An 18511-nucleotide genomic window follows, 5' to 3' on the forward strand; every position below is an offset into this window, starting at 1 on the left:
AATGGCCTTTCCACACATGTACAATGTATAGCAATCAGTTTAGGGTCATTGGCATATTTGTCATGCCACGCAAATAGATCATTTCTTTGGGTTGAGACGGCTCAAGTCCTCTCTGCTAGCTGTTCTGAAATAGCTAATTAATTGTTGTCAATCGTAGTGAGCCTGCGGTGCCGGAGAACATTAGAAGTTATTCTATCTGATTGTACCCCTGTATCATTGTCCATTCTCTTTCCTTCCACCCCTCCCCCATGCAAATATTTACTGAGCTCACATTGTAAGCCAGGCACCAGTAGATTTGGAGATGGCGCCAAGGATTGCTCTGACAAGGCACAGGACAGCCAGTTCTTACTGCCACAGAGCTTTCATCAGAGGAGGCAGGGAGAGGCCAGTCAGAGGGCATGAATGAAGATGTGAAACACTGTAACAAGAGGAGGGACGTACATTCACAGCCTCTTCCTACCCAACTTGGGAGGCCAAGAATGCATCCCAGAGAGGGTGACATCTAAGTGAGACCAGAAAGATAACCATGGTTATCAAAGGAAGTGGATTCACATTCCAGGCGAGAGGAACGGCATTTCCATGGGAGATGGGAGCAAGAAGGGTGAACTCTGAGAATTGAAGTAGTCCTCTTGACCAGAGCATAGGATAAGTGAGAGCTTAGGAGAGGGCTGGACAGAGGGGCCTTGGAGGATAGGAGCCTGGACTTTATTCTTGGATCAGGGGGACACTATTGCACCAGTGAAAGGTTTTACTTGGCAGTGTAACCAGATTTGCATTTGCATCATTTATTCCAGCAATTCAGATAGGAAAGGCAAGACCAACAAGTATTGTATCTCTCTCTCTCTCTCTCTCTCTGTGTCAGATAGAGATGGCAGTTGGTTAATGTATCAGATATTAAAGCCACCCCCCAAAAACATTTGTTTCAGTCCCAATAAAAATGGGAAAAGAGAAAATGGAGGAGGCATTTGTTTTAGGGATGGGCGGGTGATGAACGGCTGAGTTGCAGGCTGAGAGGGTTTGTGGTGATTGTGGGATGTTCAAAAGGAAATGCTACTGAGTCTGAAAGCTGGATTGAAAAGAAAGCAGCAAATAGCAGGCCCTGGAGGCTGCAGGGATGAGCAGGATCTCTTAGGTGGTGCTGTGGACTGAGCAGAGGAGATAGCCCAGGAGAGGTGCCTGCGGTAGGTGTTACATGAATGCAGATCCTGCAGGACAGAGAAAGGGAAGAACCAGGGAGAAAACAGCCAGGCTGGGACTGTGTGGGGGTCAAAGAAACCGAGAAAAAGGACATTTCAAAATAGAGGGAGAGCCAAGAAAAAGGACTAAAAGATACTTACTAGACATTTCCATGGGAAGTCATTGTGACTTCGGTGAGATGAGTGTCAAGAAATAGACTTTAAGCCTAGTGTAGAGTTGAGATGAGAGTTCAAGAGGAGATGAACAAAGACAGGGTGGTGAAGCAGAGTTTAAAGGAAATTTGGCTGAAGGCTAGAAAGATGATACACATGCTCGAGTGATGAGTGGGGTGAAGCAGACAGAGTAAAAATGGGGAGAATTTTGAGCACGATTTAGTGCTTGATACGAGGATCTAACAGAACAGAGTCTGAGGTTTAAGTTTTGGGAGAGAGAAAAGAACCAATAACAGAGAGAGGCTCATGAGAAAGGATGGGATCTAGGGTTATAACAGACATGACCTTACCCAAGGGCACCAGCCCCGCTTCTGTTATGGCACAAGGGATGGGTGGAATAATTGGTGTTCAAGCATTGCTTTATAGAATGCTGTTTTCATGTTGTTCTTTTCAAATCTCTCTTCGCAGACACTACCCAAAGCAGTCCTTCACCACGGTGGCAGACACGCCTGAGAACCTGCGTCTGAAGCAGCAAAGCGAACTGCAGAGCCAGGTAATCGCGGGATGCTTGCTTTATGATGCTGCTGCCAAACAGGACCCTCAAGCGATTCTTCTGAGAATATGGCCATTGTACTGTTCGTGCCAGCCACCAGCCAGCATGCAGACTGATAACAGGACTGGGGGTGGGGGGCACCCCGGGTGAAAGTGCTGAGCATTTGTACTGCTCCCGCTCTCGATAGTCTCCATTTTGTTATTCACGCGGGACTAGGGCAAGTAAATGACTTCTGGTCAGAGTAAATGTTTTGCAACGCTACTGATTTATTTGGTCCAAAATATTTTAAAAACATTTTGTAAATAGCTTTTCCATACTGCGTATGTGGGGAGAGGGGCGAAACACAAGGTGTTAACTTGACCCAGTTGCGTTGCGTGTGGGACTAACACTCTGTCTGTGCATCTCACACCAGCTTCCAGCTTTGTTTTCATCCTGTCACTTTATTCGTATTTTTTTCATATGTCACATTGACAGCACGAACAAAGATTAGAACCCCACAATTGGCTCCCAGTCAACCAGTTTGGATGCCAACTTGCCTCCAATATGTTGAAGCACTTGGGCTAGGAGTAGGGTTTTGAGTGGCAGGGTTTTCTACAGGGACACCTAATCTCAGTGCAAAACATAGGGCACTCTTTCAAAGAAGTTACCTTGACTGACATGGTGGAGGAAGATGCTGAGCAACTTCTTGGCAGATTATTGGTCAGTGATGTAGTAAAAACTGCACCCAGGAGAGAGGAAGGAAGGAAGGGAGAAGAGAGAAGTAGGAAGTAAAGAGCTACAGGCCTCTTGGACTGTTCATTAGTTGTGGCCTTGGGTCAGCCACCCAGGCTCTTTGTGCCTCTGTGAAACATGACAGTCTGTCTTGTTACCCGTCAGGGAGGTGGCTGTAAGTATCATGTGAGGTAGGGGAATAAAAGAGCTTCAAAAAGAAAGAAAGAAAAAAGTTGTGAAAGCTTATGATGGCAGTGTTCTAGAGAGTCCCTGACAGAAAAAGGGAAAAAGAGAATAATTTATGAAGAAAAGGGGCAGATAATTAATAATCTTTGAAAATGTGCGTCTGGAGTTCTGTACAAGAGTTGGCAGTTGTGTAGGGTCAGCTCACTTCTGTTGTGGCTTATCTGCTCATGATGGGAGCTTGTGATTACCTTCAGTCCCTTTCTGTGGGACTCGAAATCATTCCTCAGTCCATTTGATGACAAGAATAGAGCACAAAGTAGAATTCATTGTTGGTTAATACTGTGAAAATTGAGCCGGGTGTGGTGGCACACGCCTTTAATTCCAGAACTTGGGAGGCAGAAGCAGGTGGATCACTGTGAATTCGAGGCCAGCCTGGTCTACAAAACGTGAGTCCAGGATAGCCAAGGCTACACAGAGAAACTCTGTCTTGAAAAACAAAACAAAACAAAACAAAATAACCCTGTGAAAATTGGCTGGGAGCTAATGTGTGATTTGTGTAAAATGCCAGTCCTGGTATACTCAGCCAGTAATTTAAAAACTGGGCACTGGCTAAGGCAAGAAACTGTTTTGTGTTGGTAAAGACACCCTTGTTCTGCATCCCAGAGGGATCAGGACTCATGTTCAGCCTATGCACATCACTGTGCCTTTCTTCCTTCCAAGTCAGGGGTCATCAGACAATCATGGAGAATTAGTTCAAACATATCAGAAAATAGAAATAAGTCCAGCAAGCAAATGCTTGTTTTCTGCCCATTGCACACCCTGGTACTACAGGAAATAACTTCTAATTAGCTAACCCTCTTCTCACAGCCTACAGAGCATTTGAGGACAGAGAACCAGCACACATATGGAATGACTAAGCTTAACTGACATTATAGACTCAGAAAGGGGGTTCTGTGTGGATTGGACAGTATAGAGTGTCACACTCATGTCTGGCACCTTGGAGGTGGAGCAGGATCTCACAGCAACATTGTCACTGTCTTTTATGAGCATACAGCTCTCTTTGGGCATGGTGACTGGTGTGGGTGTCTTTAGCTGAAGAACCTGTACCCAATACCTTCCTACTATATGCATGGCTTTGAAAATACAATCTGAAAGGGAGCTCGTGCCTTTGTGGAGAGCTAATTTCACTCTTCCCTATGCAGCAAGCTGCTGCCTTTAGAAACAGAACGAACAGATGACACCAAGTGGGTGGGACAAGCGCTAACAGAGATACGCAAAAAGTGCTGTGGGAACCCAGGCAGTGACCGGCTGAAGGCATCAGATTCTCAGTAAGACTTTGTTCAACTGTGATCTTCTCTAGAATGAAAGGGTGGCATGCCATCGGGCAGGCAATCTGGGAAGTTTACTTCTGTTCAGGAACCATGAACCAGTTTACTGCAATGTATACAGAATTGGGAAGGGGTCAGGGAAATAAAATAATTATCATTATCAACACCATCCCTGCTGTTTTCCAAGCATGGAACTACAAGTCTTTTAATACCTCTCAAACAGCCCTCGGAGACAGGCATTTGTTATTTTTTTCTTATTTGCCTGAAACATTTTATGGAGGACTTAAATGTCTTGATTTTCCAAGCTTACCTAATAAGGAGCCAAACCTGGATCAGTGTGCTCCTAGTGTCTTAAGTAGTGTCCCAGTCCTGTGGCTCCGCAAAAGCCTTGTGCCCATGTGGCACAAGGGATGTGCAGCACAGGTAGGGGAGGAACTGTGCACAGTACGAGCAGCCAGAGGTCACTGGTATTTTGTGTGAGAGGCTATGTTTCTGAGAACCTCTTTTGAAAAGCTGCAAGACAGCATATTCCCTAATTGTACTACTTAGTAACGGCATTTTAGAGTCTAATTTTAACTTATTAAATGATCTGATTCTGCAACAGGCCATTTCCTTAGAGTCTTGATCTCTGCAATTCTGAACGGCTCACTGATTTGGGAGAAAGACTGACTACTATTATTTTTTTTTTTTGTACACTTATTTTGGCAAATTGTGATGTTACATGAATTAAATAGATTCCTATCTCAGAGCCTTCAAATTCTGAAGTCTTTTAGAATTCTTTGCCTAACACTTTCTCTCAGTTCATTAGCTTATTCATCAAGCGAAAGAAAAAATGGAAGGGAACAACAAAATTAATTTTCAGTCGCATCTAGGCAATTATCTATGGCGATATGTCATTATCTCTTTACCTTTTCTTTCTCTTTTCTTCCCCTCCCCACTGTTTTATGGAGGATTGCTAATGCTGCCAACATTTTTAACTCCTCCTCCACCCCCTCAAGTGTTTATGGGCCCTATAGGTGCCAGGTTGTGGGTCAGGAAGTGAGATCAAATGCTGGGAAGCAAACAAGCACTCCAGAAGTAGCACCTTGGGACTGCAAAACAGCAGGCATTAGCCGACTTGCATACAGCTGGGGCCAGCCTCTTGGCCAGCCATACAGTGTGCTGGATGTAGATTTCCCCGGCCCTGTGGACCAAGGGAAAGACAGGAAGGGAAAGCCCTTTCATCATCACTAGCTCCCCTTCCATCAGGCATCACAAGGTGAACCGCTTCAAAGAAATTGTATCAGCGGTCCTCGTGAACCTCCACTGGAATTTTCTCTCCAGTGGATAACGTTCTAATCCACCCGCGGGGCCATCAGGCTTTTATAGCTTACCTGGGAATCAACAGAACATCTTTTCTTCTTTTTATGGGAAGAATGTGAGCCCGGGCTTGCTGCGAGATGATGATTCAGTAGGTAAAGGCACTTGCCTCCGAGGCTGAGGACCTGAGTTCGATCCCTGGGAGCCACATGATAGAAGGAGAGAACCGAATGCTGCAAGTTAGCCTTTGACCTCTGTGTGTATGTTGTGACATGCACACATGCACATAATGAATGTAATAAAAACTAGTTAAAAAGAAATTGATCCTTGACTTCCACAGACCTAACTTTCAAACAAAAATTGGAAGCCAAACATGTGACTTGGTGAAATCTTAGCTGTTTAAGACCCTCCAGTCAGATGAAAAGCTCCTTATGGAGAGATTCCCCTGAGCTTACTATCTTAATATTCTGTTATAGGAAATGTCTATCTTTCCAGCATGGGTGGTCCACATTCTCTTTGAGGAAGAGAATGCTCAGATATTGTCAGTTTTCTGGGTCAGGGGTCTGTAGACATTTTTTTTTTTTTATTGCCAGGGAAATGATTTCTTAAACAGTTATTGAGTGGATGCCCACCTCTGGCCCCTTGGAAAGAGAACAAAACAAGTCTGTGTATCCAAGGCCAGGTAACGGCAAACTTCTGCTCCCCCCTAACTCCCGCTTCCCTCTGCTCTCCCACTTCCAGGACTTTGGGAGACCCTGAACTTTAGAAGGCACAACTTTGAAAGGCTGCTGCTCAAAATGAAGATGAAATGTTACTAGCTTCTCCACTTAGCTGCTGATAGGACCAGCTCAGCTGTTTGCAATCCTGTTGGAAATAATGGGGATCAGGCCTCACCATGTCCTTTAAAATTTTTTTTTTATATTTAATTAATTTATTCAAATTACAACTCAATTGTTATCCCATCATTTGTATCCTCCCAGTCCTCCCTCTCTTCCATTTTTACCTCATTCCCCTCCCCTCGGTCTATGACCAAGGGAACCTCCTCCCTCTCTTTATGGTCATAGGCTATCAAGTCTCTTCTTGGTAACCTGCTTATTCTTTCTTTGAGTGCCACCAGGCCTCCCCACCAAGGGGAGGTCGTCAAATATGGGACACCTAAGTTCATGTCACAGTTAGTCCCCGCTCTCCACATAGCTGTGGTGAATGCCCTGTCCATTGGGTAGATCAGAGTAGGAGTTTACTACTGGTATTGTCCTTAGTGCAATAGTTTGAGCATATCCCCCTGGGCCCTGATCCACCCATCATGATGTTCTTCTTGTAGGTGTCTAGGACCCTCTGGATCCTTCTATTTCCCCATCTCCTATAGTTCTCTTATCTAGAGTCCCAGTAGGATGTCCTCACATCTATCCCCATCTCCTGGTAAGTGGAGACTTTCATGGGACATGTCTATTGGGCTAGTGACCAATTATAAGTGAGTATATATCATGTGAGTCTTTCTGCTTCTGGGTTAACTCACTCAGTATGATCGTTTCTAGTTCCATTCATTTGTTCATAAATTTTGGGATTCCTTGTTTTTTATAGCTGAGTAGTATTCCATAGTGTAAATGTACCACAGTTTCTTTATCCATTCTTCAACTGAGGGACATTTAGGCTGTTTCCATGTTCTGGCTATTATGAATAAGGCTTCTATGAACATGGCTGAGCATATGTCCTTGTTGTGTGGTGGTGCATTTTCTGGGTATACTCCAAGGAGTGGAATAGCTGGGTCTTGAGGAAGCCCTATTCCCATTTTTCTGAGAAAGCACCAGATAACTTTCCAAAGTGGTTGTACAAGTTTGCATTCCCACCAGCAATGAAGGAGTGTTCCTCTTTCTCCACATCCTCGCCAACCTGTGGGGCCACTTGAATTTTTGATCTTAGCCATTCTGATGGGTGTAAGATAAAATTTCAGAGTCGTTTTATTTGCGTTTCTCTGATGACTAAAGACATTGAACATTTCTTTAAGTGTTTCTCAGCCATTCAATATTCCTCTGCTGAGAATTCTCTGTTTAGTTCTGAGCCCCATTTCTTAATTGAGTTATTTGGTTTGGTGGCGTTTAACTTCTTAAGTTAACATCTCGCCATGTTCTTTAATGGGGTTTATGTTGTTGTTGATCAAGGATGCCATAAAAGATGGAGGATGATTATGCACAGGATACAGATTGTCTGTACTCCTTGTTGGTTCTGCTTTAGTCTCTCAAGTTTTTGCTGAGGCATGCAAAACATGATCACAGAGGGTAGCTTGTGATAGCAGTTAGCATTCAGAGGGAACGTGATTGCTTTTATGGGGAATATAGCAAGCCAACTATGTTTGCGAGTGTAATGGAGATGTGCTCAACAGAAGCCCCAGGAGTCTCACACGGGAAATATCGTGTCATGCCTGTCTTCAGCTTGCCCTCACTACCTTTCTGTATCTCTTTATTCCGTGTTCCATTTCGCGAGGGTCCTCTTCAGTTACTGACCATCTAAACATCCAAGAGGGCGTTGGTGATTGCTCAAAGCAAGGTCTCTCTCCAGTGACAGTTGCGTTATGAAAGGCATTCAGTAGGATCTGGAGATGTGGCTCAGTGGCAGAGTGCATGCCAAACATTTATATGACTCTGAGACCTGCCCCACTTGCTGGTTTTCTTTTTAAGAGAAAAATAATAGTGGTGACATGACCTTTAGAGATAGTTGAGGGTATTTTCTTGATACTGTTGTATTTTATATGCGTGTGCATGTCTGTGTACCTGCATTTTTGGGTCCAGATATGCTTTCCTAGTCATGTGCATGTGGAGGCCAGAGGTCTCCTCTGGTGCTCTCTACCTTACAGATTGATTGATTGATTGATTGATTGAGATAGGATCTCTCACTGATCCTGAAGTTCATTGTTTCAGAAGCCCTTGGGAATTGTCTGACTCTGACTCCCAGAGCTGGGGCTACAGACATGTACTTCTGTAATTGGCTTTTGCCTGAGTGCTGGGGTTACAAACTCAGGGCCCCAAGCTTGGATAGCCATCGCAACACCCACTGAGCCATCTCCTCAGCCGCTTAATTATCATATTTATTATTGTTTGACAAGGGTAGTCCAGGCTAGTCTCAAATCCACAATCTTTGCTGGCTGCCTCTTAAATGCTGGCATTATAGATATGGGTCACAACACCCAATTAAAAATAACATTTTTGTGTATCTGTGGGCATGTGTGTGCTTTGGCCCACGTGTGGAGGTCAGAATACAACTTTGTGTATTTTCCTTCTTCTTACACTTTTAGGTGGATTCTGGGCCTTAAACTTGAGTTATCATGTTTGTTTTGCAAGATGTAGCTCACCAGCCCCCCCTCGCATAATTATATTTTAAAGAAATTTCAAGGGATTGGAGACCTACTTCCTTTCTATAGACAGATGCATCAATGAACCCAGTTTGCTTTGCTGCATGATAACCATGGCACCTGATTCTAAATGCAGATATATACTCCCCTCCAATTCCTCATCTTAGCTGACTGCTCTTCACTAACACTTGTTTTCTTGGACTACTTCAGACTTCTGAACACGAGTGGCCTCTCTACATAGTTTCTACTGGTGACTCCTGTGCTCTGGGGGGTCTTGGACAATAAGCCTTTCATAGCTGTCGTATAGTTTTTTTTCCCCTTTGAATCTGACTTTGGCAGCTTTGCCTCCCCTCACCACCCCCCACCAGCCCCCCCTCTCCTTTTTTCCCATTGTTTAATGCTATGTTCCCACAGTGTGGTGAGGCTTCTTTCCCACGATGCCCATATTTCTGTGGATGTGGAGGTAAGTTCATGGAGAGAAACTTCGATGTGTTTCTCTTCAACGTTTTGAGGCCACGAAAATAAGGTGAGATCATGTCTCATATCTGGGAAGGGATGAATGCGAATAAGGACTTCAAAGGAGAAACATGAATCCATGGATGGAGTGTGCTTCTTTCAGGGAGCAGAGAATGCTGAGCAGATGTACACTCTAACCTTTGAGACTTTGCCATTACTTACACTTTCCCATAAGTCAGCTGTCCCCCCCTCTTATTCCTGACTAAAATGATATAAGAGACAACGATGTCAATAGTGAGAGACAGGAGGATAGATGAGATATTTTGAAGTGTTATGACAAGGTTTGGGAGCTTTAATTGCAAGGGCCTGGTGCCTTACTCTTTAGTTTTCCCAAACAACCCACAGACCTTTCATCTGTTTCCTGAGACCCAACAAAGCTGGTTCATTGATGACCTCCCCACTTTCCCAACCTCCTTCCCCACCTGCAGCTCTTGGTGGAGGGAGTGGACACTTTGTCTCGGGTGAGCAGGCTACAGATTATTTTGTTGCTCTTAAGTGTTCCAGAATCAGGAAGCTGTCGTTTGAGATCTATCTATCTATCTATCTATCTATCTATCTATCTATCTATCTATCTATCATTCATCAATCTAATTTCCCCTCCATATCTTTGGATTCTATTCATATGGATTCAACCTGCAAGTCAAAGATACTTGCAAGGGAAATTGAACCTGTTCTGAGTATATATTAGCTTGAAAAACAAAACAAAACAAAACAAAGAAATCTGTCACCATTCCCTTAACAGAACATAATATTTATCTAGCATCCTTATTATGTTAGGTGTTCTAAGGTGTCTAAAAATGCTGTGCTGGTCTCATAGCATTTTATTTAGGTGCCTGTGGATTTTGATATTAGTATGTGGGCAGGGGGTCATCTTAAAACTAATTTCCTATTGATATTGAGGGACAGTTACCAAGCCTGTCAATTCTATGGTCTGGAATCATGTTCTTTCTCTCCCTTAAGCCATGTTCTGCCATAGTATTCACATTTGATGGCAACAAAGAAGGGGATGAAGAGAGTGCCACTTATGAAGGAGGAATCTCTGGGTAGGAAAATAATTGCCTATTTCTGACTAAGTACCTAGGAAGAAGGCTTTGATCATGGCTTCTCTTTTGCTGGCTGAAGTATCAGAGAAAGACAGTAGAAGATATCTTAGCTATGTAGGACAAAAGAAAAAATCTAACAGTAGAGGGCCATACTACAAGATATACCCTGGGCCCTCCCACTTTAACAGTACATCTGGGGCTTCTGCACAGTGGTGGGCAGTGTGAAAGCCAGAGCTGCATTCTTCATACCTCAATGCCTTCTATGACACGGGAAGGGAAAACAAGGTACAGGGTGCCAGTTGAGGATTCGCCCAGGGCATCTCCAAAGGGCATTGCTACTGTAGTAATGAGGTGCCCTGTATTCAAGGAAGAATTGTTCTAGCTGTGTAGGGAGGTGCTCATGGAGGTTAGTTTGTGAGCATCAAAGAGAGCCAGAATCTGCAGACTATTATTAGATTCTTTTTGCACCAAGGGAGAACACACACTATGAGGTCAACAGCCACAGTCATGGGCATCATGTATCTGTAGGGTACCCAGCAACCAAGAAGACAAATGCCACCAAGACCAAAAGGATATTAAGCAAGGACAAAGGAATGTGAGAATGATTCGAAGACTTTCCTTTCCCTCCAAAGCCACCAGAGCCCTCACTCTTCACAGGGATATAGACACCATCTTGAAGATGGTGATCTGAATTGACCTTAACACTTTTGGAATGAACTCTGTTCAGTAGCTGGAACTACGTTTAATTCCTCCAATCCCAGTTTGACTAGAGCCTGTGAGAGGTATAGGAACTATAAAAGCTTTCTTCTGTTTCTCAATTCCTTGTATATAAACTTTTGGTTTGTCAGACACATTCACAAAATTACCTTCAGTTTTAGGTAATGTCCAACTTTCATACAAATGTTTTCTGTATAACATCTCAAGTTAGCAATTAATAAATTCTGTCCAAGAAGAACACTAGATCAGCCATGCCATTTGGCCATAACACTGTAGGACCAGCTGCTTCCTGCTGCCTTTGGTACTGACAGAGAATCCTGAGTGTGTGGTCCCTTAGAGATGAGAAAGTTTTTCAGAGGATTCATTTCACTTTGGAAGATTTGACTAAGCTTTCACAACACGTGTTTAAAAACAACACAAAGGAAGATAGCTGAAAATAGCTATGATCATGCTGTCCATTCAGCTGGTAGTGTCTTCAATATGGACATGAGGGACTGGAGTGTTCGTTTTCTCAGGCCACATGTCTTTTGGAGTGGAGTGGTCATTTTGTTTTTACAATTTTTCATATTAAAAATTTTTACATATGCATTTATATTATATATACAATAAATTACCTACAGCAAGAAGAATCATGAAACAATCAGGATGTTTCATTCATAGTGTTTTAGCTATTTGTATTTCACAGCCTTGAAGAAAACATCTTTCCTATCTTGGTGAGTCTAAAATTCTGAATGTAAATCAATATCTATCATATCTCGGCATTATCAACTTAAAGCATCTAACTAGACCTAAAAACATCTTAAACTCTAAAAAACTAAACTTAATTATAAAACTAAACTATCTGGTCTTCAACCCCACCAGAGACTTGAGAAGGACTAAAATTAATTACCTGAGTATACAGGGAGTGCAGGTTAGCAGCTTCCCAAATGAGAAGATGACAGAGACAGTTTGCTGCCTGAACAGTCACCCAAAATTCTCTATAGTGTTGCAGCAGCATCTTCAGCCTTCTGGCCCAATATATCTGACAGACATATTTATTTTATTTTTTTCCATCTTTTTTTTTATTAATTTATTCATATGACATCTCGATTGTTAGCCCTTCCCCTGTTTCCTCCCATTCTTCCCTCCCTCCCATTTCTCCCCTTCTCCCCTCCCCTATGTCCGTGACCGAGGGAGACCTCCTCCCCCTATATATGCTCTCAGAATATCAAGTCTCTTCTTGGTAACTAGTTATCCTTCCTCTGAGTGCCACCAGGTCTCCCCATCTGGGGGACATGGTCAGAAAAGGGGCACCAGAGTTCGTGTGAGAGTCAGATCTCACTCTCCACTCAATGGTGGAGAGTGTCATGTTCGTCGGCTAGGTCTTGGTAGGGGTTCAAAGCTTACTGCTTATATTCTCCTTGGCTGGTGCCTTAGTTTGAGGAGGACCCCAGAACCCAGATCTGCCCTGACAGACATATTTATGAGGCAGGAACTATTGAGGACTTGCTTACCCTGTCTTGGCGGAGTTTGGCCGTTGACTCTGCCTGCATCCAAGCTTGCCCACGTTTAGGCAGAATTCTGTTTGTGGCAGAAATGAAGACATTTTTCTCAGTGGCTTGCTGTCACATTTGAAGTCATCTTCATACGAGGTTCTTTGATGCTCATTATCTTCTTTGAGGTAGGCTCGGTGTTTCCAGGAATTAACTTCTCTCATTATAAACGTATCTTTGAAATAATACAAGCAATTTAAATGCTATATTCTGTATGTCTCTGAGGTTTTTGTTTTTGTTTTTGTTTTTTTCAGGGATACTTTTTGTCTCTGAGGTTTTTGAAGACCTTATCTAACTACTTTACTTTATCTATCTATAGACCCATATCTGTCTGTTACACTTAGGATGCATATTCTTGTGATAAAAATAGACTAGTAATTGATATGACCATGACTTGATTACCTAACAATTAACTTACATAACTTACTTATCCTAAACAGCCTGCAATAGCACTTTCACAGTACTGGAAGTAAACCTTGTATTATAATTGAGTTATATGGGTACAATACTGCACATGAGAGTAGAAATATATATAATGTGTGAAAAATAATCTTAAATTTGAATTCTATACCAATGTATCTAAAATTAAAATTATTTTGCAGCTATATGCGAAATTCTACACCAGTGAATTAGAAATAACCTTGTGAGTAGCAAGTTGAAGAGTGGATTCACTAATCTTTTTTTTTTTTTTTTTTGTCCTAAAATCTCTATATATTTCTACATCCCCCCTTCTTTCTTTTCAGTCTCTATCTCCAAACTTTAGAATGAAAGATAAAGGAAAGGAGAGACATTCCTGAGTCCAACCTTGTTTTCTCTCTAAATAAGACCAATAATAACTTATAACCAACTCCCAGTGAAAATAAGCATCTATCACTTAAGAAAGTAACCAAAACCCTACCCAACCCCGCCCCCTTTAAGGGAAATGGGGCATTGTTCGCCTGTTTCTTCCAGCTGATTTGGGACAAATAATACCTTTGTAGGGGCCCAAATAAATTTGGGGAAATGGTTAAAGAAGCTAGGAATAACATTTGTGATCCAGTTTCTAAATGTTGAGAAATTCCAGGCTTAATTTGGATCCTGTATAGGACAGTCTGAAATGCTGGAGCAAGTGGGATTGGACACTTTCTTCAAAGCTGTCCTGGGAGCTGCCCTGCTCTGATGAGGAACAGCAATTGAAGCACTTGGTGCTGGAACATGAAGGATGCAGGATGTCAGTGCCCAGCATATTGAGAGGAATGAATCCTGTCAGGTCTGATCTAATGCCAGTGTCTGCTTCTTTTGTTCTGAAAACATATAATTTCTCTCAAACATTATAGAATCCTAAAATTATAAATGCATAAGGTGTGTGTGTGTGTGTGTGTGTGTGTGTGAGTGTGTGATGTACAGAACATTTAAGGCTGGTTCTCTGCTCTTTGCAGAAAAAAGACATCTGTAAATCTTCATTCATTCCATATGAAGAATGGCATCTAATAATAATTCATAAGGATTCTGTAGCCAACAAGAAGCATTATCTATGCATAGCCATTCATGTCTCAGCCAATTTCAGAGTTATGCCTATTTAGTGGGATTAACAATATAAGTTACTTGCTTGTTTTACAATTTGAATTCTTCACATCCTTATTGTATCCTCCTCCTTCATCCTTTGATCCCCCTTCCCTCCCTCATGTGCTCTCCCTCCCTCCCCTAGTTCTCAGAAAGGGGAGCCCTCCTTCCCTAACATCTGACCTCTACCTTTCAACTCTCATCTGTACTATCTGTATCCTCTTCCTCTGTGGCCTGGCAAGGTACCCTGCCAGAGGGAAGTCATCAAAGTTGGGGGGCCCGAAGTGCTCAGGTGCCCCACAGACCTTGAGATGGCAGCAAATGTGAGTTGTGGCCCATGCCAGACTCACCTCTGTCTATCTGCTCTGTGTCCCAGATGGTAGGCAGCTGGGGGACTGAGGGAGATGTGAGCCCAAAGCTGCTGGGGTGTTCCACAGGCCTTCTCGGGGTGGCAGGGCTTTGCTTATCTGCTGTGTCCCACATGGGCTAGGCCAGTGAACAGCTGGTGGGCAGAGAGAGGTCCCAGCCTAAAGCTGCTCAAGGAATCGCAACGAATGTGAAGTGTGGTCTGTGCAGGTCTCTGCTCTGCCTGTCTGCTCTGTGACCTAGCTGTGTCAAACCAGTAGGCTTCAGATGGGCAGGGAGAGGTCCGAGCCCAAACCTGCTGGAGGATGGCAGCTAATGTGGGTTGTGGTTGGCACCTGGATTCAGCTCTGCCTGTATGCTCTGTGTCACGAATGGGTCCGGCTGGTAAGCAGCTGGGGGGCAGAGAGAGATCAGAGCCCAAAGCTGCTCTGGTGCTCTACAGGCCTTTTTGAGATGACCGGGCTCTGCCTATCTGCTCTGTGGCCAGGATGAGCTAGACCAGTAAGCAACTGGCAGGCAGAGAGATCCAAGCCCGAAGCTGCTTGTAGGATGGCAGCCTATTTGTATTGTGGCCTGTGCCAGGAGTCAGCTCTACTTGTCTGCTCTGTGTCCCAGATCTGGTAAGCAGCAGATGGGTGGAGAGAGCCCAAAGCTGCACAGGTGTCTCACAGTCTTTCTCAAGATGGCAGTTAACGTGGGTTGTCCCCTGGAATTTTTCTGTGGGTTAGCTGGGTGGCCTAGGGTGGGACCTACCCATACTTGACACAATGTAGATCCCTCTCACTTGGGAATCGGCAGCACTGGTGTTTTGTAGCTCCCAGTTTGTTCTTTAGGTCGCTGTGCAGTCCTGATTGTCCTACAGATAGGAAGCAGTGTGATTGGCACCGCCATCTTGGATCTCCTTGAATGGTCATTTTTATAGAGGAACACTAATGGACACAGTAGTCATACAGACTCTGCCCTATCATTCAAGTAGGTAGTGAAAAATATATGACATTTAAAAACCTTTCAGAAAACAAGTTTTAGGTAAAAATACACTTCTAAGTTTATTCTACACTGGGAAGGTTTCTTTCCCCCCACTTATTTCAGTTGTTAATTTTTTCTAACCCCCGTTCAAAATCATTTATGACATTTTTTTTCACATGGTGTATGTTTGTGGTGTGTGTGTGTGAGTGTGTGTGTGTGTGTGTGTGTGTGAGTGTGTGTGTACATGGAGGTCAGGGGATATTGGCATTCTGATCTGTTATACTCTACATTGTTTCTTTGACACAGGGTCTCTCAGTGAACCAGCATCTAGGCTGGTGGCCATGCTCTTGTCTCCTCAGCGAGCAGTGTTGGGGTTACAGGCTTGTATGTGACAATGCCCAACATTTTCACTTGGGTGCTGGGGATGGAACTCAGCTCCTCATGCTTTCACAGCAGAGACTCTTACCCATTGAGCCAGCTCCCAGCACCCACTTACACCTTTTCTAAATGCATCACAAGAGTTTTAATATTTTGTGAAGATGATAGTCAGGATAATTATACTCACTAGCATATTTTGAGGAGCTCCTTAGCTATTTAGTTTGCCATCTTTTATGCTGTTTATTTTTCATATTCTGAGCATCTTTAATTGTGTAGTAACATATATACATAGAAATTTTGTTCTTATGAGCCTAGGAGTATAGTTTGGTGCCAGAATGTGTACTTAACATAGATGAGGTTCTGGGCTCAGTTCACAACACATGAAAAGGCTGGCTTTGTCTCTCTATGGTGCTATTTTATTTTATTTTATTTTTTTTGCTCCACTTTCATTTATGTAAGCAAACCACTTTATTGAGTCCCACACTTGAGTTGATTCCCTGGGCCCATGATTAGGTCATTCATGGTGTCCATAGATTTCAGTCTAGTACCTCTTTTTGCTTCCTTACCCTGACAGGCTAATGCAGTGTCCTTATATTTCATTAACTTAGTAGGCACATTAATTAATGCTTTTAATTAATTAGCTAAGAGATCCATTAATTATTAAAAGAGATTAACTACAGACTGAAATGTGATCTCTTCTTTCTGTGGTGGCTGATGCTTCTGAGAAGAGGAAAAACCCCAAAGCAAATGAGGCAGCACCATAAGATGAAATTCTTCTGTCCTCCCCACAAGCCTGTAACAAATGTACCATGGTGTGGAGTAGCATGGTGGGCAGGACGAGACCCAAGCTGTACTTCCCAGCAGCTTAGTCTCCCATCTCAAAGGCAGTGGAAGACAGGCGTTGTGACGGAAGCCCAGGATGTTTGCTGGGATCCTGGGATGTACTTGCAATCTCTTCAGATACTTTTTGGAATTTCGATGTTGCTCTGAAACCTATGCCCTGGGCTAGAGTCAGATAACACCCTGAATCTGCAGGACAGTATTGGACTCAGAAAAGGCCTCCTGGGAGAGCTCTCAGACAGCAGCAGCTCATGGTAGGCTAATACTGAAGATTTCAGCCCTCAGAATGTAGGGATGTGAGAGTATTCTTACTGTCTTTTTTTTTTTTTTTTTTTAACAAAAAACATTATCTGACCTAACTATTGTTAGCTAACTATTGTTAGCTAACAGTGGTTTCAGAATGAGAGAGAGAGAGGGAGGGAGGAAGGCAAGGAGGGGTGCAGAGAGGCTCAAGGACCTGCTGCTGCTGCTGTGGCCATGGGATGGGGAGGCTGAAGAGGTTTCTTCACTTTAAAAAAAAATACAAAAATGTATTATCAAGAGAGGAAATAAAATGTTTGAGCCAGTTGTCCTTCTGGTGAGCAATGCAGGTAGATAGAAATGTATGAGGCAGTGTGAGCGTTTATTTTAAAAGGTACCCACCAGGTACAGTGGAAGAAAGTGGGAGAAAACAGCTGTGGATTGAGAGAAAGACTGAATACGTGAACCGATTTTCATCTGAAATAACAGGCAAATAGAAACGGAAATGTGTCAGAAACAGTTCAGACAGAGAACACCAACTCACGGAGCCAGATGCCAAAATTGTTCCGTCAGGGATTAGAAGCTTTCTCTCTCAGTAAATTAATGGCCTTTCAGAGGACCATTTGTAAGTGTCTAACAAAATATCCTCACGTACGGCAAACATTCACAGCGTTTAGTTGGGATATGTTTTAGGAGCAGGGCAAATATGTTTGCTACCAGCAGGATGTTTAATATTTATATCTATATTGATAGCTACATCATCCATATCTATTTCTATATAAAATATATGCGATATATGTAAAAATACTGCACAAAAGCAGCATTTATTCACCTCCAAATTATCTGGAACATATAAGCACATTATATCATCAAAGAAGGAACAATGGAAAAAAACAGTAATCAAGAATGAAATTGTTATGGAAGCTGTTTTTTTAAAAACAATAAATGGAAGAAGTTTCTTTATTTTTTAAAAACAACTTTCATTTGGACAATTAATGTGCTGTTTACAAACTAAGATGTCTGTTTGGACCTCCAAAAATATTGGTTGTACTGTTTTTTTATTTTTATCTTTTTCTGAGATAGGAGTTTTAATATGTAGCCCAGGTTGGCCTGCAACCCTGCCATCCTCCTGTCTCATCCTTCTGATTGATGGCTGAGATTGCAAGCAATGAATGGTTGTCCCTTTTCACCTGAGTTTCCTCACTACAAAGTGTCTCAAGAGAGCAATTAAAACTTTCTTTCCTATATTTCTCTCTCCTTCCCTCCCTCCTTCCTCCCTCCCTCCATTCCTGCCTCACTTCCTCCCTCTTTTCTTCCTTCTTGCCTTCTGATAGGAGGACCAAGATGGCAAATGAGAAATGAAGGTGACACAAATTATCTCAGCTAGTAGAGAGGTCCTGGAGTTGATTTGCCTGACACTCTGCCTATTTGTATAGCACTGTTATTTACAGACCCCAACAAGTACATATGCCAGATTTGAAACTATTTATGCCAGAGAATTTGAGAATAGTAAAGCCAAGAGTCCTGTTAAGTAAACAATCTTAGAGGTTTAGAACAACTTACTTCGATAATGGGTCTCATGTTTATAAATCCCATACT

At 42.9% G+C, this 18511-nt stretch overlaps 1 protein-coding gene across 2 annotated transcripts in view; it reads left to right on the plus strand.

The window, feature by feature from the left end:
- The window catches only part of Nebl (nebulette), a 357651-nt gene that overhangs the window by 132523 nt on the left and 206617 nt on the right, over window positions 1–18511 (plus strand). For both annotated transcript variants that reach the window (XM_051151277.1, XM_051151278.1), the window contains exon 3: window positions 1818–1902. In XM_051151277.1, coding sequence (XP_051007234.1) covers window positions 1818–1902 — 85 coding nt within the window. The remainder of the gene's footprint in view (window positions 1–1817; window positions 1903–18511) is intronic.

Source organism: Acomys russatus, chromosome 9 (assembly GCF_903995435.1).
Source record: "Acomys russatus chromosome 9, mAcoRus1.1, whole genome shotgun sequence".
NCBI classification, from domain to species: domain Eukaryota; kingdom Metazoa; phylum Chordata; class Mammalia; order Rodentia; family Muridae; genus Acomys; species Acomys russatus.